Source organism: Pseudorasbora parva, chromosome 15 (genome assembly GCF_024679245.1).
Source record: "Pseudorasbora parva isolate DD20220531a chromosome 15, ASM2467924v1, whole genome shotgun sequence".
Classification (NCBI taxonomy): Eukaryota; Metazoa; Chordata; class Actinopteri; order Cypriniformes; family Gobionidae; genus Pseudorasbora; species Pseudorasbora parva.
The window spans coordinates 11,970,933-11,993,862 of record NC_090186.1 but is presented as its reverse complement, the minus strand read 5'-3'; the positions used below and the strand labels follow the sequence as shown (position 1 = coordinate 11,993,862).

The 22,930-nt window shown below is 37.1% G+C and overlaps 1 protein-coding gene across 1 annotated transcript in view; it reads left to right on the top strand.

The window, feature by feature from the left end:
* The window catches only part of opn7a (opsin 7, group member a), a 48,222-nt gene that overhangs the window by 7,682 nt on the left and 17,610 nt on the right, over positions 1 to 22,930 (top strand). Inside the window, exon 2 of the mRNA XM_067417132.1 lies at positions 6,525 to 6,609. Within this exon, the coding sequence (XP_067273233.1) occupies positions 6,525 to 6,609 (85 nt within the window). The remainder of the gene's footprint in view (positions 1 to 6,524; positions 6,610 to 22,930) is intronic.

The window sequence follows — 22,930 nt, the reverse complement described above, 5'->3', positions numbered from 1 at the left end:
GAGATCAGATCTTTCCCTGACCAACATTGCATTCATATGTAAATTCATGTGTCGTTGTGTGTGTAATCAATGGATGAATGTTTGTCTGACTTATCCTCATGATCCTCAGCTGAGGTTTCTACAGCGCTGATGAAGCATTCTTTGATTTATCACCATCCGTGTGTGTTAGAGTGAGTGTGTAGCCACATATAGAGTTTTACAAGGATCACGTGTCATTTTGAGCAGTGAGTGTTCATCGGCTCAGCATCAATTATGATGTTTTTTAATGGCCTAATATGTTGAGAGCTTGGCAAACTAAGGCTTGCATACACAGTTCTGCCTTTCTGTATGTCCTGTTGTCATTATTATCACTCTCTGCCTAGCTGGTTAATGCAATAAAAATGGCTTTCACAAACTCATGCCCCACTGTGTGCATTTAGGCTGTCTGAAGCTTTTTTTAATAAGAAATATGAGATATGTGCAACATCACAGGCACCAAACACTCCAGGCTGCAGTGCTTTTAAATAATCTTGTAGTCCAGGTGTACAATGTACACCTTTCGGAGCAGAATCTAGTTTTGTTCATTCTTTTTACTTGGTTATAACGTTTGGCACAGAGGTTTGAGGAATGTAAACCCCAACCAGCCTTTGGCCTTGTGAATATTTGGCGTTAATAATAACACACCGAGTGCAGGGAAGAGACTTGACAAAGATGAATGTGCGTTTGTGTGCGTGAGAAAAAAGATTTCACGCTGACATGGTTAGGCTGTGGGCATGCACTCATATATTACTACCGAGCTAACATTTCCCCAAACTTTGGCTAATGTTCTGGAAAGGTTCTCTCAGCGTTATGAGCAAACATTCCAGTTATGTTAATAGAACGTTCATTCAGAGTTTTCTGTGCTAACTGCTATATTTAGTCTTGCAAGTCTTGTTATAACTTTTCTGGTTAAAGTAAGTTCAATCATGAAAACTCTCGGAATAGTTTTAGCATGTTATTGAATATGGCAATTATAATGTATTTTGTCATGGTGGACTATCTGCTACGCTGCTGCTGTTTATTGCTGCTGCAGAGCAAGTTTGAACTTGCTATTGCTAATAGATACAGACACGCTGCTGTGAGCATCTAAGACATCAATAGACAATAAATACTGTATCAGATCTAGGCAGGTGGAGCTGGGGGAGGTGGAGGGTTTCAGAGGAACTCTGATCGCGGGCTGTAGGACTAGTTTACAGGAAACACTGGACCAGACTATTTAAATGTTGAGCAATCAATCTCATTGGCTTGTGCCATACAGTACCCTTGCATAAAATAAGTATACTTCAAGTTTGTTTTATGAAGTATATTCAAGTAAGTTCAAGTACATTTTTAAGTATACTTTATGTAGTAAGTATACTAATATCAATGTACACTTTGAAGTACTCTCAGTAAAATACTAGTTTCATAGTTGTATTCTGTAAGTATATTTCTAAGTTTTCTTTAAGTGAACATAGAATCATACTTACTACTTTTTCAACTAAGTATGCTTGAAATATACACTTAACTGTAATTTAACTCTTTCCATTTAACAACAACAACAAAAAACTTTATTGTAGCATCATGCATCCTTTTTTATCAACACTTGAATGTGGGTAAGTATCATACAAGTACAATTTTAAACAAAAACCTAAGAAAATCATATTTTTCTCAAAGACTACGTCCAGAGGAGATTCAGAACAATGATCTAAACACAGATGGAGTAGATCGAGTCCATCAACAGTCGTTCAACAGTCGTTTCCTCTTCACGGGTTCAACATTTTATTAGGTAACGTTTGGCAGTTTTGATTTACATGCTGTTTATTTTTTCATGAACGCGTTATTTTACATTTGTGTAAGCAATGGCATCCCTTGTTTCTGCTTCTTCTTCATCTGTGTTTTGAACTGGAGATTCTCTACTAGAAGATGTGTAAGCGCCTCCTACCGTATAAGAGTGAAAACATGGATAGCCAGAAAATTCAGTCAGTGGCGGGAAAAGAGTAAAGCAGATCTGATTCTGAAGTAAATTCCTATGTACACTACCACTGGACTCACCAACACAATATTTTTTTTTAAACAATGTTAAAAATGTATTTAATAGGCTACTCAATTAAAAGAGTAAACACAACCACAAGCCAAGTATACTTACAATGCTTCATTATACTTTTAAATATATCTCGGTCAAAAAATGATGTATTAGGCCAAATATACTTACACTTTTTTAGTGTAGTATAAATGTGCTATACTTAAGTGTAAATTTAAGAATAATTGTGAGAAGTAGATAAAAAGTAGACTGAGAGTACAGTTTCTTATTTATAGTTTAAATTCACACTCACAGCACTTGGCTCGTAGCCTAGAAATCTAGACGCCCCCTAGCGGCAGCAAATTTAATCTGCCCACAAGTGCCGTCTAGGAACTCTCAATACCCTTCTGAGCTGTATTCCCCTCACTCTGGACGGGCCAATCATATCGTGTATAGAGTCGGCGGGCGGGGCCATAATGACGATGGCCGAGTTGCGTTTGCGTGCTTCTAGTAAACACAGAAACTGGCGAACGGCGGCGGTCTTTCGAATCAGCTTTGACTGCGATTCTGGAAGACTTGGAGTTAAGCTTTTCTCTGAGAAAAGAACATAGAACGGCACTGAAGTCATTCTTAAAAAGGGAAGATGTGTTCGGAGTTTAGCCGACCGGATACGGCGAATGTTTAATCTATCAACAAGCTCTGTTTCACCTTCGTTGCTCTGGTTGGTGGTAGCGCTATCCTATCGTGTGCAGAGGGAGTTTGAAAGACAACCGTTTATCCCGCCCCTCGGATTGAGCTGTCAATGGTGAGTTTCCAGACCAAACATCTTGATGTGGGTCTGGCTTGTCAGGCTACTTGGCTCGGGCAACTGCGGGGATTAATGTAAACGGTGCGGCGGAGCAAAGTGAATGTTTCAACTTTTCAAATGAATACCTGTGAAAGTTAATCTTTCAAAGACATGAACTGAAAACGCGCCAGACTGAACACACGCTGTGAATGTTTGTCAAGCCTGCGCTTACCTCAGTCTAGAAGGCACCACGTTCAAAACATAATTCCACATTTCTACTATATTAATGACCCAGTTTTAATACAAAGCTTAATGCTAAATCACTGAAGTAACCCGTTAACTACTGAGTAGTTCAGTAGTGATCTAGGAGTTCTTAAGACACTGTTTTAACATAGTGGCTGGGCTCATGCAACTGGCCTTTAACAATGTTCTCAAAATGTTAGCACAAAACCCTTACATACATCATTCAGGGATCTTTTTTTGTTGTTTGAAATGTTTTAGTTGCACATTCGTCTGTTATTACACACTGAAGTAGTGCAAAATGATCAAATGGAATGTTACCTTAACGTTCACATTACATCTTAGCATAACATTAGCTGGGTAGTCATAAGGAATTGTTTGGTGTACATATTACAGAATATTATTCGCAAAGCAAAATTGTGTATGAGATTTAGTGTATTTGCAATATCTCAGTACAAATGAGGAAGACAGTGGCTGGGAAATATTAGGTCAGTAAAAGAGTAGGCTACCTTTTTTCCATCCTGTTCTTTGATGATTTGTCTTAAGGGAAAGCTGTCAGTTTGCATATATACAGTCAAACATTAAAGCTCTTTTACTAACAGAATGAATTTGTGTAGCAGAACGAAGTGTAGGTCTGGGATTATCACTCTACAGAGAGATTTCAGTTTGCAGACTCAGCCTTCAGCTACGACTGATCAGTATGCTGCATGTGTGCGTTTGAGGGAAGTAGGTAAGGAAGAAGGGAGAAAAAAAAGAGGCAGTGAAATGGAATATTTATACAGATATGATTTAAAGAGCCTGGCAATTAGCCTAATGAAAGTTAAAGGCTAAGGCTATACAAACAGTTTTTAAAGGGTACATAATACAGAGTTCCTGCCAGTCTCATGTTAATCTTGATTACATATAGAGTAGTATTGCATCCTTCATATCTCTCTGAAGAGTCTTTAGTTTGATCATATTTATAAAAGACAGATACTCTGTACCGATTCTTTCTGAAAACAGCAGGATTTGTGGAAGCGTGCAGTGGCTCAAAGCTAAAGAGTCACAAACACATGCACGCACGCACGCACACACACACACACACACAATACATCATGGCATTATACTTGGATAACTTTCAATTCACATACGTTAGTGTTGCATACATTATATGCACTTACACACCGACTGCCTACAAAATACAGACATTTGATGCCGTTTCACTCACCGTCTGCGGTTTCTAGTCGTGACCTGGAACAAACAAACACTTGCAGAACTCCACTGCTGCTCCGGAAAACAAACTACATCCACTGTTTCCTTAACACTGGGTTATTTGGCAAGCTGAACAAGGTTATCTATCCCTCACAAACAAAAACAATCTTCTGTAGTTAAATTGTTAATTTTGTGGTCTAAAAACAAAATGACAGCTCTGCCGATGGCTACCATAACCCGAACAAACCTCATTAATGGGGCACACTCTTGCTCTCGTTCTGGTTAATGTGTGCATGTGCTTATCCGAGAGAAGTGCCCATCCAAGGAATTCCACCCTTTATGATGTCATACACGGCTATACAAAAAAAAAAAAAACAAAAAAAAAAAAATCATTTTCGAAACTTTTGAATCCTGAAGGAGTGTATTTGGCACAGAAATACTTATGTCCAACTCGTTTTTGGAAATTGTGTTCATGTTTAGCATGAGAATCCAACTCTTTAACAGTGTAAATAAGTCAAAATGCATGAAATAGCATTAGGCCGGGGACACACTGCAAGCGTGTCGTGAGCGTCTCGGCTGAGTGGCGTGTCCGTTTTTATTTCGGCTCCCATGTTAACCATTTAGAGCTTGCATACCGCCTGCGCGCGGAAAACGCGTGCATGCTTCAAATAGAAGAGACTCGTTATTCTATTCAAATAGAAGAGAGCCTATTTTTCACGCAACACACGAGCGTGTTCGAAGCGTTTCTAGGCAAAATAGAATAGGAAAAGATGTTTATATGCCATTTTGAAATGACACGAATAATTAAATTTAAATATATTGCCCATTGATACAGCAAAGACAACGTCGGCAGTAGTCTATTGACCATACATATCTATGGTATTGACGGCAAAATAGGCTACACAATATTTCGTTCTGTATTGACAGGTTTAATATTTCAAAATCGATAATTATGTTGTTTTTTATTACAATTAGGCCTATATCTGCATTTATGTTAACCTAAAGACTTTCAAACATAAAAATGTCATTTATTAATATGTATTTGTGTCAAAATGGCATATAAACATATTTCCCTATGCTATTTTGCCTAGAAACGCTTCCAACACACTCGCGTGTCGCGTGAAAAATAGGCGTCTCTTCTATTTGAAGCATGCAGGCGTTGACCGCGCGTGTGACGCAGGCAGTATGCAAGCTCTAACCGGTTAACATGGGAGCCAAAATAAAAACGGACACGCCACGCAGCCGAGATGCTCACTGCACGCTTGCAGTGTGTCCCCGACCTTAGACCTCCCATTTTAGAATTATGCACAACTATGACTCTCAGCAAAGCATGCTGATCAAAGGGTGTAGAACACACACGCACGTTTCTAATACAGATTCAGATAAACAATTAATAATGCTTCAGATTTACTGAAAAGGAGATTAGGAAGGATTGAGCAAGCATGCCCACATTTTTTGAAATTATTGTACAAGAAGTGGTACTGTCATTCGATTCTGACACTCTGTTCGCACACTCTCATTTGTAGCTGCAAGATGGTTAAAAGAAACACTCTGACTAAAATGAACAATCTGACATCCTTTTATTTTACCCAGACTGGTTATGAGAGCCAGATCAACTGACTCAAAGCTTTGATTTGTTCATTTTCAACTCTTCATACAATAGTTCTCTCTCATTCAATAGTTCTCTCGTGGACATGACAAGGAAGATGTCAGGATTAATTGTGAACAGTCTAACAACTTTAACTGCTCTTACATTATTGCATTTGGCAGATGCTGTAGCTACATGACCTTGCCTTGCTATTGATTGCACTACATGCTGAACAGACTGAGCTACAGAAATGTTGGGCTGTTTTGTGGAACAAAAATCCAGGGGCAAAGACTTGTTTTTTTTAGAAATAAATTAAGCATTTTAGAAAAAGAAACCTAGACAGTAAAAGCTTTATATATTATTTCAATTAAAGTAGTATTTAAAAAATGTTAGATTTGTATTTGTACTATAATAATAGACAAAGACATGCAAATGGTTTGACATTTAAATACTTTCTACTATAATTATACTATGACTATAGTACTATAAACTTTTTTCAAAAAGTTCAATATCCTGTCAATTGTCTCAATAATAAGTTATGGTGACACATATGGCACCGATTCCTGACTCATTCCCAGATACGTCAAAATGTACTTTGTAAAATGTGTGGTGTATTTTTCAGAGGCATTTTTTGCTCACCAATGATGAAGAAAATTGTCACAATCACTCCAGAAATCTGTGTGTGTGTGTGTTTGTTACAGATGAGAGGACTGGACAACACCACCTTCCAGTCAAACATCCCAGTGGCTGCTGACATCACAGTGGGCGTGGTTTACTCCCTCTTTGGTAAGAGCGAGAATTAATTTTTTTTTAATCTGTACCATAATAGAATTACAGGTTTTCCATCTACCACTGAGCGAAAGTATGTACCACACAGGCAATTACGCACTGAAAGAAAACACAAAAAAACTTGTTGCAGAAAGGAAGACTAGAATGACATTTTGAATGGCACTCCACTTTCTTCCTGTTCCGACATTGTGACACAGCAACCGTCTGAGAACAATAGGGGTGAGCGAGCCGCTGTGGCGTAAGTGGAAGCTTACGTGTTTCACTACCGGCACGCCACGGCCGAACAAAGACCCAAGCGTGAGTAGCGTGAGTATTCTGCTCTACCGGCAGGCCCTTTGGCATAGTAAATGTGTGAAATATAAAGCATTTCAAACTTTGCCTACAAACTTCAGGCATTCTATACAATGCCGGATTTCACACATTGCCGGTAACAAAAGGCACCGATCAGGCATTACATTATGACTTAATATTATGTTGGTCCCCTTTTGCTGCCAAAATAGCCCTGAGCCATCGAGGCATGGACTCCACTAAACCACTAAAGGTGTGCTGTGGTATCTGCTACCAAGATTTATCAGCAGATCCTTTAAGTCCTGTAAGTTGTGACGTGGGGCCTCCATGGATTGGACTTGTTTGTTCAGTACATCCCACAGATGCTCAATTAGATTAAGATTTGGGGAATTTAGAGGCCGAATCAACACCTCAAACTTGTGCTCCTCAAACCATTCCTAAACCATTTTTTTGGCAGGGCACATTACCCTGCTGAAAGAGGCCACTGCTACCAGGGAATACTGTTTAAATGAAATGGTGTTCATGGGCTGCAATAATGCTTAGGTAGGTGGTACATGTCAAAGTAACATCTACACGTTCCCAGCAGAACATTGCCCAAAGCATCACACTGCCTCCGCTGGCTTGCCTTCTTCCCATAGTGCATCCTTGTGCCATGTGTTCACTAGGTAAGTGATGCAAACGCACCCAGCCATCCACGTGATGTAAAAGAAAATGTGATTAATCAGACCAGGCCACCTTCTTCCATTGCTTAGTGGTCCAGTTCTTATTCTCATGTGCCCACTTTTGGCACATTCAGCGGTGGACAGGGGTTGACATGGCAACAAACTGTGATACACTAGGCTGTGTATTCTGACACCTTTATATCAGAACCAGCATTAAATTCTTGAGCAATTTGAGCTACAGTAGCTCGTCTGTTTGATCGAACCACACGGGCCACCCTTCGCTCCCCATGTGCATCAATGAGCCTTGTTCGCCCATGACCCTGTCGCCGGTACTCCACTGTTCCGTCCTTGGACCACTTTTGATAGATACTGACCACTGCAGACTGGGAACACCCCACAGGAGCTGCAGTTTTGGAGATGCTCTGACCCAGTTGTCTAGCCATCACAATTTGGCCCTTGTCAAACTCGCTCAAATCCTTACACTTGCCCATTTTTCCTGCTTCTAACACATCATCTTTGAGGACAAAATGTTCACTTGCTGCCTAATATATCCCGTGATGAAAAGATAATCAGTGTCATTCACTTCACCTGTCAGTGGTAATAATGTATATATACTCACAATAATGTACTCACAATAATGTGACTCATTTAATTGTTAGAATCTGGAAGCCATAGAAAGAATACATATATTTATTAAAATCTTTTATATTTTGTTTACCTTCATTTATTAAAAAGGCGTTATCATTATTAGGCAAACACGGGAGTCATAAATCAACACAATTCAAGTGTAATTTATTTGTTTAAAACCTGGAAGCTATAGAGGACACATTATTATTATATTTTAAATTAAACAACAAAATAAATATTTATAATTAAATGTATTGTATCTTTATTCATTAAAATGCATTATATTAGCATCACAGTGCATGGCAGGCATAGTCATTCAAGTCTTATTATAATTGGTAATGCCTGAAAGCCAAGGAAAGAAAACATTGATATTGTTTATTTTCTTTAGACAAAAATATCACTATAACAGCTATAGTAAATATTACTACACATTTGGGGCCCTATCTTGCACCCAGCGCAATTGACTTTGTACACCGGCGCATGTGTCATTCCTATTTTGCCCCCGTGCAAAGCGCGCTTTTCCCTCCACAGAAGCACATCGCTAAACTAGTGAATGAACTTGCGCTCCCTGGTCGGTTCAGCGCAAAAAAGGAGGCGTGTTCTGGCGCAAACAATCCCTGGTGCTATTTTGCTGTTCCATTAAACAGTTGCGCCACTGACCAGAAAAAACCTGGTCTAAAGTCAGTGGCGCGTTGCGAGTTGTTCTTTATGCTATTTTAAGGGCGCATGCTTGACCATAATGTATAGCGTGCACAACGCGCATACACTTTGCTCATGTAATCTACACAGATGCAACAGTTATTTTTGCAAATCATAAATTGTTACACTAAAAAAAATATAAACACATTGTGGTGTGCCACGAAGATGTGAAAAAATAGGCATAAATCTAGCTTACAAATTATTCAGGCTAATTGTAGTAATTAAGGATCAGACCTGTTTGCCCAATAGTGGCAAGACATATATGTATATAAGGACATCTGACAAATTGGTTTGTCCGTCAAGAACCAGGAAAAAAAAATCGACTGAAAAACTAAAAAACTGTTTAACCGACGCTATTTCGGGTGGGTTTCTCCCATCCCCATACAACACAACTTCTCTGTCTTTCACTCCCTTACGAAAGGAAAATATATTTACTAATATATTACTTGAAATATATTTTAATATATTGTAAATATATGGAATAATATATTGATGGTATTATAAAATATATTATATATTCATGTAATATATTGCAAAATATACAAATGATTGCCGCTTTCAAAATATTGCAATATATTGAAATATATAAATATTAATTCCCATATATGTGAATATATTGCCTAATGTATTGCATGAAGTTTTCCAATATACAGCAATATATTTTTGTTTCGTAAGGGCTGCTCTTACAAGAACGTGCGCCTGGTAAATACGCCATAATAATAGCAATCCATAATGGAACTTGCACACCTGCTTTTAAAGGGAATGTTGGAGGCCGCTCTGATTGGTTTATTCACGTTACGCCCAAACCACACCTATGAATAATGAAGCTACTTCAGATCAACCCATTTTAGATTTGCGCCGGGCGCAAGAGCCATTTATCCCGCCGGGAAAATAGCAACAGCGCCGAGACCCGCCCACAAAGTTACTTGCGCTTCGCGCTTTGACACTTGCGTTTCAGATCGTTAAAATAGGGCCCTTGGTGTTAATGGCGTAAATGAGTCCTACCTGTCACAACATTTCCTACTTAAAGGGGTACTTCAGCGCTGGGAAGATGAATCTGTATTTAAACCGGGTCATCAATGCAGTAGAAATGTGAAATTATTTTTGAATTTGGTGTCTTCTAGACTGAGAAAAGACAGAAAATGTATTTTTGTCCCATGGGGATGAAAGACTACAATTCCCAGAATGCTTCGCTGCCCTGTGAGGCCATTCCCAACACCACCAACTTCATTACTGTGACAGAGTTAGAGAAGACACTACAATTAAAAACTGAACGTGTCTGTTCAATATAATGAGTGAGTCACCGCGCGAGTGTCACAGCACTGAGCACTAACTGCAGGAGTGATGAGAGCTGAGGTAATCGCGACTACATTCGCGGCATACATTCACAACGCGAGTTCAGTCTGGCACGCCTTTCAGTTCATGCCTTTGCAAGCTTAACTTTCATAGAAATGAATTTGAGAAGTTAAAAGACTTACATTGCTCACCATAGCTCCGTTTAAATGATCCTGTCTGCAAGCTGAGCTCTCCCTGCCAGCTGAGTGTAATCGCCCATCCCCCATGCGCGGATTCAAAACATGCGGAAATAGCTCCCTCTGCTGGCTGTAGTCTTTAGCCTCTGGGCAAACATTCCTCCTATGATGCAAAAATCGTCATTTTGCATCATAGGAGGAATTTTTCCAGAAATAAAATGCATAAATCTCTTGTCTCAGGGAGATATGAGGGGGGAAAGCACAATAATTTGAATATTCTCCAGGGTTTCTACTGATACAAAGCCATATGCTAATCGCTGAAGTAACCCTTTAAAAATATGACATTTTATCAAGGTAACATCTACATATAGTTCTCAACGAAAGTAATGTTTAGTGTAAAACATGTTGAAGATTAGCGAACAGGCTATTTCCTCATAAAAGCTGTTTTTTCAGCATATTGAAGCCTCTTTTTAATTTATTATCCATAAAAAAACAACTTCCTTTCTACGTACTGAACAAACCTGGAGCATAGCTTTAGCCATTAGCCTTTTTGACCAAAGGTTGCAGACTTGCCTTTGCTGAAACTGGTGGGGGATTGTTAGTTCCCAGCATGCTTTGCATATGGCTGGATCAGTAGAGTAAATGTTGAAATGAAGTGTGATTTTATGTGTTTTTGATTGAAGAGAAAGACCTATTAATGATTAATGTTTAGTGATGTTTGACATTTAAAAGAGTTTCTGTTATTTTGAAGTTTTTTATGGTTAGACTTGTGGATGCCATCCATAATCTATGATGTGTGATGCGATGTCCAATGAGTAATGGTTAAGTAATGCCAGTGCAATAACAAGTATCGTTCTACTAGTGCTGTGTTAGTTGCAGACAGGCTTTTTATTGTAAAATATGAATGTCAAATGCAAATCAAAATCACACATTTAAATCATGCATGGGATGTGTTGGAATCTACTCACTGTATTTGATCTGATATAACAAAATAAAAACCACCTAAGTTATTTTAAAATTATATTAAAAAATAAGTATTAATCAAGTATTATTTTCAGTGCGTGCCTGTGAGGATGCAGATAAAGTTTCTGGAATTCTCTGATCTTAACATGACAGAGTGTTATACAACAGCGTACAATGCTGGATGTTTTTTTTCTAATAATGTATGTCTGTTTGTAAACCCATGCAGGTGATAGTAAGTGATACAGATTAGGTTGGTGATTGTCAGAGCACTAAGAACAATTGTGCTCGCTGATAGTGTTTTTTGTTTGCACATACTGGCTGTCTTGTTTTAGTGCCTAAGTCATTTAAGGAATTATGCAAATCAGGTAATGGCATGAACATGCGTGTGGAATTGGGGCGGTTTACACAATCTGATTGCAGCTCAATTTGTGATAAGGCAAATCATGTCATAAATAAAAATAGAATAAAGGACTCGTACAGTGCCCTCCACTAATATCGGCACACTTGAAATATGAGCAAAGGCGGCTATGAAAATGAATCTGCATTGTTTATCCTTTTGATCTTTCATTCAAAAAAATTGACTTTCAAAACAATTGAAAGTGGAGGAAAATCTCATTACGAAATAAATGTTTTTCTCTAGTTCAAATGGGCCACAATTATTGGCACCCAATTATTGCAATGTTCTTTTTTCCACAAAATCTGCACAGAGTCTTCTCTAATGTCTGATGTGTTTGGAAAACACCTGACAAGATCAGAGCCCATTCCTTCATCCAGAATCTCTCCAGATTCTCCAGATTCACAGCTCTTCTCTTCAGTTCTCCCCAGTCATTTTGTATAGGGTTCAGGGTACTGGGGCCGTGGCAGAAGCTTCATTTTGTGTTGATTTTGATGTTTGTTTTGGATCATTTTTCTGATTGAAGATCCAACCACGGCCGATTATACGTTTGCGGTCAAGTTTGGATTTTTTATCTGTTGATATTTGCTAGAATCCATGCAAAAAAAACTAAAGATCATTAAAGATCCAGCAGTATTTTTAACGGTGGGCATGGGTTACTTTTTAACCCTGTTTGCACCAACATATGGTGCGTTCATCTGACCATAGAACCAGGACACTTTTGAAGTTTCAGTCGTGTCTGTCAATTGAATAGGCTGGAGTTTGTTTTTTGATGAGCAAGAAGGATTTTTCTTGAAACCCTCCCAAACAACATGTGGTGATTTAGGAGCTGTTTGATACTTTTTTTTTTAGGTTTTCTGACCACAAGACTCAACTAATCTCTGCAATTCTCCATCTGTGATCCTTGGAGAGTCTTTTTCCACTCAAACTCTCCTCCTCACGCATTAGGATGATATAGACTCATGCCCTCTGCAGATTTTTAACATCTTTAGTTAATTTGAACTTCTTAATCATTGCCCTGATGTTGGAAATTGGGATTTTTAATGTTTTAACTATTATCTTACAGCCACTTTCTATTTTGTGAAGCTCAACAATCTTTTGCTGCACATCAGAACTCTATTCTTTGGTTTTACTCATTGTGATGAATGATTAAGGGGATTTAGCCTTTGTGTTTCCTCATATTTAAGGTCATCGTTGGACAATGTTCTGCTCCTGGTCACTCTGCAAAAACTGAATTATGAATATTCTTCAGAGATATTTTAGGTGTGCCAATAAATTTGGCCAACATGCATTGAAGAAAAAACATTCAACCCAGTTTCAACCCACTTTCAATTGTTTATGAATGAAAGGTTGCAGATTATTTTTTTTACAGCCGCGTATCTCGCGTTCTCATACCAAGGGGTGCCAACATTAATGGAGGGCACCTTCTCCAATTGCACAGACAAGTAATGCATTATGAATAATAATAAAAAAACACTGCTTTTGTCTTACCAAATCCTGTATCATGCCAGCAATAACTCACCTGTTGTTTACATGCATCTTTTTGATTAGTTTAAATGCAGACAATGCAAAGAATACTCCCTACTCTTGAGAAGTAACTCTGGTTGCATATATGCCCTCACAGAAACTCTCACGTATACAGCAGACATTCAATGATCTAGCCAACTGTCTAAAAGGGAATTATACAATCAGACACTTAAGCAGAGTTTTTCTACTGCTGATTTTTAATCCGGGTTTACATAACTACAAATTCTGTTTTTGAAAATGAAATCCTTACACAAACTGGTTACAGCCATGATGCACCTGCACATGCATTTATATAGAAAAACCAAAACATTCTTATATGGTGATGAAAATGATCTCCAATGGATATTAGGAGGTAAACCGAACAGATAAAATCGAATTTTAAGGTGATGTAGTTACATTGTACTACGACAAATAAGTACTGAGTAATAATAATAAACTACATGTACTTACTATATAGAGTTAGGGTTTAGTTTAGGGTAAGTTACTTGCAATTGTGCATAATTTACTGATGTTCAATATGTCACCTTAAATATGTCACCTTTTTTTTTTCATTTTCTTTTTTTTCATTTAGAAACATACAGCTTTAATATCTTCAAAATTACCATGTTGTTTTTTTTTCTCAAATTAAAATATTTCAGTTAACTATAAAAACAAATTCCCCATTTCAGATAAATGCAAATGCAGGCTAGCCTATAGTCCACAATAAAGTACTTTCCTGTTTCCTACATCACACACATAATTTCTGCTGTCATGCTCACTAAGACATGCACACAAAGGATCTTGTAAATCTTTTTCATAGGCAGAGTACTGACTGAAGAGCAAAGCTCAAATGACAATACCAAACTTCTTCAAGCTAGGCTTCAGACTTCCTAGATATTACACACTCTGTATAAAACACTCCAAACAGACATGTTGTTATTTACAAAGACTAATAATCATACGTACATGATGCATCTTGAGCACCAAATCAACTATTATAGCATAGCTTTTGTACTGAATGCTAAAGTGCCAAGAAAACACTTGTGTGTGCATATATGCTACATACTTTATATAGGTTGTGTGTGTGTGTAATTTAACCTCAACTCTAACATATATTCTCCTAACAAATATCGCTGCAAATGTCCTTTCTGTTTGATGAATGGTTGGATTGAAGGTAACACATATACCTCCACACAAAAGCTTGAACACAACTATGAATTTTCTGTGTTCAGAATGGTTTTGAGTGCTGCCCTCAGTTTGCTTTTATAGAAAACGCTGTGGCTATAATGTTTCATTCATTCTATGAAATGCACTGTGGATCTCTGCAGTGTTCATTGATTATTTATGTGAAACAAACTGTCTGTGGAGCACTACAGAACATCTTACAATCCTCCTTGGTCTAATTGATTTATTTATTTATTTACTTGTTTGTCGGTTCCTTGCATAGTTCGTTGCAGCGTGATTAAAATAATTAGACACGTGGCTGATGAAAGTGTTCACTTTCAGCATCATAATTACTAATGCGTTCGGTACAGAAACAATGGAGATGGATTGAGTGCCAGAACACTTGCGTGCCAAATGCTAATTGGCTTTTTCAATTCAACATACAGAGCATTGACCTTCTCTTTTATTCAGTCTCTTGCCTCTCACTCTCTTTTATTCCCTCTCGTTGCATCTTGATTCTGACCATTGAACCATCAATATTTGTACAGAGTGACAGTTGAACTGTATATTTTTTACTGTTGTCCATGGGAATACCGTTTCTGTTTAATCATATTACTTCTCCTATATTGTTTTCTAGTATTTTTTTATTTACTGTTGATTGCAACGAAGAAAAAGAACTGCATTTGCTACATACAAAAGAACAGATGGAAGGAAAAAAGTACAAAGGCGTGATTTGATTTATTAGACAAAGTAGTGATATTTGTCACTCATTTGTCAAGGATAACACAACAAAGTTACAATTTTAGAAGTTAAAAAGCACACACTTCTCTTCCATTGCATACTATAAACACAAAGCTACAATAAGTTTCCACATTTGCGAAATCTACAGTCACAATTAAACATCCACACAATACACTAATACAAACTAATACTAAAACAACATAATCCATTTTTGACTTTCAGGCTACCGACCATATCTGAAATACTATTAATATCCAGAGGCAATGTATTCTTTCTTGAGCCTGAGTATTCAAAAGACCTATGACCATACATCGTTTAAAACAATACTGTTCCCTCCTGTAATATTGAAGTATATTCTCATTTATATTTATGTTTTTTTTAGCACACCAGGGTGACTAGGAGCATGAAATTGATTTCCTGTTCCACAGGAGTATAAATTTGAAGAAACACAGTCTAAATCCCCTTAATCATTCATCACAATGAGTAAAACCAAAGAATAGAGTTCTGATGTGCAGCAAAAGATTTTTGAGCTTCACAAAATAGAAAGTGGCTGTAAGAAAATAGATAAAAGATTAACCCTTAAATGCATACCTCGGGCCTATTTTTTGGTTTTTGTTTTTGTGGGAGGTCCTGGACATCTTATGGTTTCATGGATTCTAGCAAATTGTTTTATTTCAATGAAAGGTTAGAATTTTGTGATTTTTTTTTTTTTTTTTTTAAACGAAAGGTCAAAAGGATAAGCGATGCAGATTTATTTTCATAGCCGCCTTTGCTCATATTTACCAAGGGTGCAAATAGGGAGAGCACTGTATAATGTAATATTCATAACATCTTGCCTAGTATTATACAAAGTTTCTCGCTTACCTTAGAGAAATTTGTATTAAAATATGTAGGAACTCTTTTATTGATTTCTTGTGTACCATTTTTAGTGTAAGATTTGCTACTCTGCTTTCTATAGGCAACAGATAAAATGGAATATATTAACATGTGTAAAACTAAAGCCTAAAACTTAACCGTATGGCCGTATCAATTAATTTTGTGATTTCTGTAACTTTTCCAACCATACACGAGACAGATCAGACTTTCAAGACATGCATGCGTACTCAAAATGTCAGAATGACATCACACCAAACATGATGCAAGTATATGCAAGTATCTAGCAAGAAATTGTGTCCTAGCATTAACCTAACATTTTCATAGCCATAGTTGCACTACTTAAATCATTGTCAAGAACACATCTAAGATAATTAACAGTAGTTCTGTTTGATATATTACACAAGCCCCTAATTGATAGACAAAGGAAAGTAAGAAAGATCATAGTCCTTTAGAAATTTGACGTTCTTACTATTATGCGTTTTGAAGATTTTACAAGTGTGGAAAAGATGTCAACTCTTTGTAAAGTATGAAAAAAATGGAGTTCAACAGCATGGTTAATGTTTCAGCAAAAAGTTTAAACCACATAATATAAAAGGTTATACACTATATTCCAAATCATATACACTACTCCAAATAACTGAATTCAGGTGTTCCAATCACTTCCATGTTCACAGATTTATGAAATCAAGCACCTAGGCATGCAGACTCCTTCTACAAACATTTGTGAAAGAATGGGTCGCTCTCCGGAGCTCAGTGAAATCAAGTGTGGTGCTGTGATAGATAGCCACCTGTGCAATAAGTCCATTCATGAAATTTCCTCACTATTAAATATTCCACAGTCAACTGTTAGTTATATAATAATAAAGTGAAAGCAATTGGGAACAACAGCAACTAAGCCAAAAAGTGAAGTTGCCAAGGAATGCAATCGTGGAGTAATGTAAAAAAAAAGCTCCATTATTGGAAGCTTCATATATTTACAAGTAACATAAAATAATATTAATATTTCATTTCCATTTCTTTATTTATTTGATAATAAGCCGTACTAATAGAGATAATATACAGTCAGTCTGTCCTTATTGTGAAACACCCTTTGACAGGATGATTCAAGACCACTCTGTCAGATTTATTTACATGATACCTTTCATGGGAATTTTACCATGACGTATTTTATTGATGAAAGAACTATCATTTTATCGCTGTAAGTCCTTAAACCAAGGTCTCAGTCTTCAGTTGTGTGTGTGCTGTTCCTTTACAGAAGGGATAGAGCGCATTTGAAGCTTAACCACTTAAAGTGTAAATTTGATGAGTTTTCCCTGACAGTATGTTTATGATCTAAAGAGAGTTTGCTGAAAATTTCTGTCAGATTGCTTTATAGACCAAAAATCCATTTTATGATGTAATTTCCCCATTTCCAAGTTCAATTTTATGAAGTAATCCAACCAGCTGAGGCAGTGTGTTCTTCAATCTGATTAAAGCTGATTTAATAATGCTGATATCTGACAGGTAAGGAATATTCCTTCAAATCGTTGTTGATAAGCCTTAAAGCCTTAAATCAAGTCTATAATAATGCAAATGGCTGGAACAGCTGTTTAATAATCGAATTACAATCCAAATGTTTATAAATAATAATGATAAAACTTACACTAATCTTACACTAAGAAACATTAAGCTATTTCTAATGGCCTGTTTATGGCCACAAAGTTGTCATAGCACTTCCAAGAATTGAATAATTGGCTTTTCACTAAGCTCTGTCTTCTTGTTTACTATTGCTCGCTGAGCTTTACATAACAGAGTGAATAAGATATTCATGTGAACAGCATGGTTTTCAGGAAATTTGCTCATATAGTGGGAAAACAAACAAATTAATGAATACTTATTATTCAATGTGCTGCAATGAAGTGTGGTATTGCAAGCATTTTTATTTGCTATTTCTTCAGAGAAATCATGTTGACATTATGCCGTAACGTAATTTAAAAATGCAGAAACTGTAGTTAATTATTTTGTTTCTATACCACCTCTACCTGAATAAGTGCTTAAATGCATTAGTCTTAAATTATTAACATGAATTTAACATGGAATGTAGACATTCATTTGAGAATGCGGGCAGATAGCTTAACGCATGGTAGGTGTTTCTGAATGTCTATTTAGCATGATTTATATTTAATATATGGAAATACATAAAATATACAATATATGGAAATATAAATTAAGGAATAAATATTATGTTTATCCTCTCTGGGTACTTGTGCCATTGGTATTTTATTTTATTTTTAAGTGTGTATTAAAAAAACAGGACTTCCAAACACAGAAAACAGCAGTGATTGGTCAATGAGGTTTTTAGGGCGGGGCTTGTCATTTGTCAGTGTCCACTGGCCCTTTTTTAATGATCTGAGCAAATGGTCTGGAAGTGCTTGGCACAGGTGCACGTCCAAATCCGCTTTTGCTAGTTTAACAACGGAAAAAAGGTTGCCACGGGTGCATGGTAGCGTTGCATCAATATTGTTGTGCGCTATTGACTTTAACCAGGTTTTTTTTGGTCAATTGCACAGTTGTTTTCAACACGCCAACAATACGCCTGAACAAACCTTGTTTTCAGACCAGCACACCCATGGTTAACAGATGGGCGCGAATGCATTTGCTATTTAAACAATGTGGCGCTGGATGTGAAAATAATAACTGCGTCGAGCTGAAACTAGCGAAAAACACTTGCATGTTTTTTCATCGGATTGTGCCGGGTGTATGAGAGGGCCCTATATGTGTTAGGCGGCTGACTTGTTGTTTTGCCCTATCCGTCGATGACTTTGCAGGCAGCGCTTGTGCATGAGCCTCACAAGACGTTTAAGGCAGCATAACGCTTTAATGATCTACAAACAAAATAGAGCTTTTGTGATTACTAACCTAATATTTAATTGATAAAATTTCTTACTAGACATTAAATCAAAAGTTGAAAAAGTGGTTCAAAAACACATTTACACAGAAGCCACCCACCAGCCACAACTTTCATAATTGTTTTTAGCCCACTCTCATAGAATCGAACGCACAGTATAGTGGAATATTATAGGCAGCGCAGGACACATGCTGCCTCCAAAAATCAATCAAATAAAGGGCTCTTCGGAGACAGCATGTGTCACAGCCATATGACTCGATGTGCCTTGGTGTCTTCCTACCTCTATATGTCACTTGTGAGGGCAGCATTTTTTCAGCTTTCGGACATTGTGTACAAAATCATTCATGCAGTCTGCAGAATCTTCTGTGATTTTGAAACAATGTAAATATTCAATAAAATATAGGCAGATATTAACTACAAAGTTTAGTCAAGATAGACACCATATTGAATTTAACGCAGATGAAAGCGAGGCTGTGAGGTATAGACGTACAGTCTTCACAATGGCACACACATAAAGTTCCAACATTTTTAAAACTTTAAGAACTGTTTTATGATTTTTGTCTGCTAAAAGTTTTTTTTTCTTTTCAGAAAGACATTTTGTCTGAGAACAAACTGTACTTCTATCCCTCACAGCCTCATTTTCATTCCTGTCTAAAACTGGTTTCACTTTATTTTGATGGTCCCTGTAACCCATTCTGTTGACTATAAGTAACATTGCACCCACATGTTGTCAACTAACTCTCATTAGAGTGTTAGTAGAGTATTAGTAGACTGGTAGGGTTAGGGTTAGAATAAGTTGACGTAGTTGCATGTGTAAAATTCAGTAGAATATAGTCAGTAGAATGTCTGCAAACTGGACCATCGAAATAAAATATTACCCAAAAATGAAATATGGTGCTATACCAGTTAAGTGTAGTACTGCTAACATTGCTAACCAGTTGCTAGCTTATTCTAGGACTATGGCTTAGCTAGGTGGCTTACATGAGTTTTTAGGTAAAATCCACTACAAATACTGTTGGGTTAGTGGAATTTTGTGAATACATGTGATTCTCGCTCGCTGCACAATATTTTTTGAAGGCAAATCTTGCACATTCTGTGATTAAACTACCAAACTGTTTCAGACGTAAATAACATACTTGTTGGTATATAGCTTGCAAACTTTGTAGACGGAGGGTGAGTTGTTTTCAGTTATAATAATGACTGATGCAATTGCTTTTTCCTTCACGCATTGGCTTGTGTGTGTAACCAGTCCTACTCGACCCGGGATTCGAACCTAGGTGGGCACGCTAACAAGGACGCTAAATACCACAGCTGCTAGTGTCCGTCGCTAATGAGCCTCTTGAGGCCGGGGGGTGGGGTGTACACGCACATCTCTTACTGACCTATGTCCATTACATGTGCAATGCAAGGCATAAAGAAGGTATTCTGCCAGAAAATTACTCGTTTCAAGTCTTAATTTAACGTTTAGTAAGTTGTATCTATTAACATTATTTACTGGACATGAGCTAACAGGTCAAGTCCTCTTTATTTCTAGCACTTAGCACTAGCACAGATTGATTCAAACAGCTTCACAGTTATAAATAGGAGAATAATGTCATTATTCAGCTCAAGTTAATTCAGTTTTTACAAGTGTCGTTATTCAGACCTAGTCAGTTCAGTGTTGATTCAGTTTAGTTTAATAACAGTGTCTCATCTACAAAGCTGCTCTGCAGAAAATAGTCATCATTCAACAATGAACAGCTGTTTTATTAACTAATGTTAACAAAGATATGTAAATCTTTCAGTCAATTCATGATTTATTTATAGAGCACTTTAAAAACTAAAAGCATACCAGTGCTGTTTAAAGATATAAACACAATAAAGATACAAACAATAAAATATAAGCATGTTAAAAAAAAGAACATAGGCATAAGAATGCATACATGCATATATAAAAAGTACATAACATAGACCTTTAAGTACAAGTCTTAAAGGGATAGTTCACCCAAAACTGAAAATTACCCCATGATTTACTCACCCTCAAGCCATCCTAGGTGTATATGACCTTCTTTTTTTCAGACAATCAGTTATATTAAAACATGTCCTGGCTCTTCCAAGCATTATAATGACAGTGAATGACAGCCCAAGTTTTGGCTCACGGCTCCAGGGGGTTAATAAAGGCCTTCTGAAGCAAATCGATGTTTTTTTGTAAGAAAAATACCCATGTTTACCACACTATAAAGTAAAATAACTTGCTGCCGGCAGGCCGCCTTCAGTATTCAATTAAAAAAGGTAAAAAAAACTGCCACAGCAAAGGCGCCGGACATAGCGTAAGCGTTTTGAATTGCCTGAAGCGTTACACTTTCTCTTCGTATGTTGAATATGAAAGGAGAAAGGAAGATGGACAGAGAAAGGAAGAACCTTTTCAAGTCCATTACATTATAAAACCCATATCTGTTTTGCAATCCTTTTTAGTTGAAAGAAACTATTTTTAACACTGATAAAAATGATGGTCACATTTGAGGTAAAAAATGACACTTAGATTACTGACGATTTTTTTCTATGCACAATGAGAACTGTCCGAAGCACGTTCCCGGAGTACGCACCGCGCCGTGCATTTTTTTGCCGAAAGATTTCAATTTCTGTCCTTTTGTCATTTAAAATTAACAAATTGGAATTCATTCAGCATCCTCAAGGCAAATCCAGAAGGGAATTTTCTGTCTCATTATTTTCTGCTTTAAAAGGAAGATACAACTGCGTATTTATAAGTGATATGAACACTGGTTCCTGGTATGAAGAGTTTGTGGTTTAAAAACCTCCACCAGTCTACCTGTTTATTAAATGAGAGCGTAATCAAGGGAAAGGGAAATATTATGAATTCATTTAACAGCCATTTTATCGATGCTGGTTTAATTTCACATTATATTTAAGGGAACACAAGATAGAAGAGAACACAGAAGCCGTTTCATGTCCTACTCAGCGGTTCACTTTTACTCCTGTTTTAGCAACACAAGTCTACACAGCCTAATTTCTGCAGATCTTAAAACATGGCCTTTCCGTTTTGAACGGAAGCATGGAAATCAGCTGTGGTTCTCCCTTGGTTTAAAGGTGTAATGATCAAGTAAATTAGTTTTTAACTGAACATAAAATTTTAAATGAAATCCAGCATCAGATCAGGTTACATTACTATAACAGCAGCCATACTGGGCACAAATTATATTATTAAACATTTAGATAGTAAACAGCATTGTACAGCTCTGTATGTTAATTCCATAGATCATAAACTCTTGTTGCAGAGACTTGTTTTAATGAAATGGCTCAAAATTGGTTCAATAATTACTTACCTGAGAGAGTCCAGTTTGTACTAGCTAACAATAAAAAGGTGTCCCACAGGGATCTGTTTTAGAACCATTTTAGTTGTTCCAACTATTTGAACTTTATGGGTGATTATATAAGAAATATAAAAACTAGAAGGGGGGGTGAAACACTCAGTTTCAGTCAATCTTGAGTACCTATAGAGTAGTATTGCATCCTTCATATCTCCGAAAAGTCTTTAGTTTTAGAATATATTTATAAAAGAAATATAGGCTGTACCGAGTCTTTCTGAAAAAAAAAAACACCTGGAGGCGTATCGTGTGGGCGGAGCTAAAGAATGACGAGTGCGCACAAAGCGGTGACGTCCTCAAGCGTGGAGAAGAAAACGTTTCCCTAAATAAACCATGGCTATCAATCAGATTTCACTAATACATATATGATCCAGAATCAGATCCGGAGGCTGAAATAAATTGAACAGGAGAAGCAACAACAGCAGGACGTCCGTCTCTGTGGTATGTACTGTATTTAGTGGCCTGTCAACATTTGTGTGTGTTTACTCGCAGTTTATGAGGACATGATTCGGTTTATGGACTATTGTATGCGACTAAACCTTAGCAGTAGCAAGCAAAACGGTTTTGCACGTCAGACTAGTGTAACGTTATACAGAGAACAACAATGGAGTAACCGTTAGCACATTCGAATGAAGAAGCACGCTTTGTGCGAAGGCTAGGTTTATGTTTGGGTG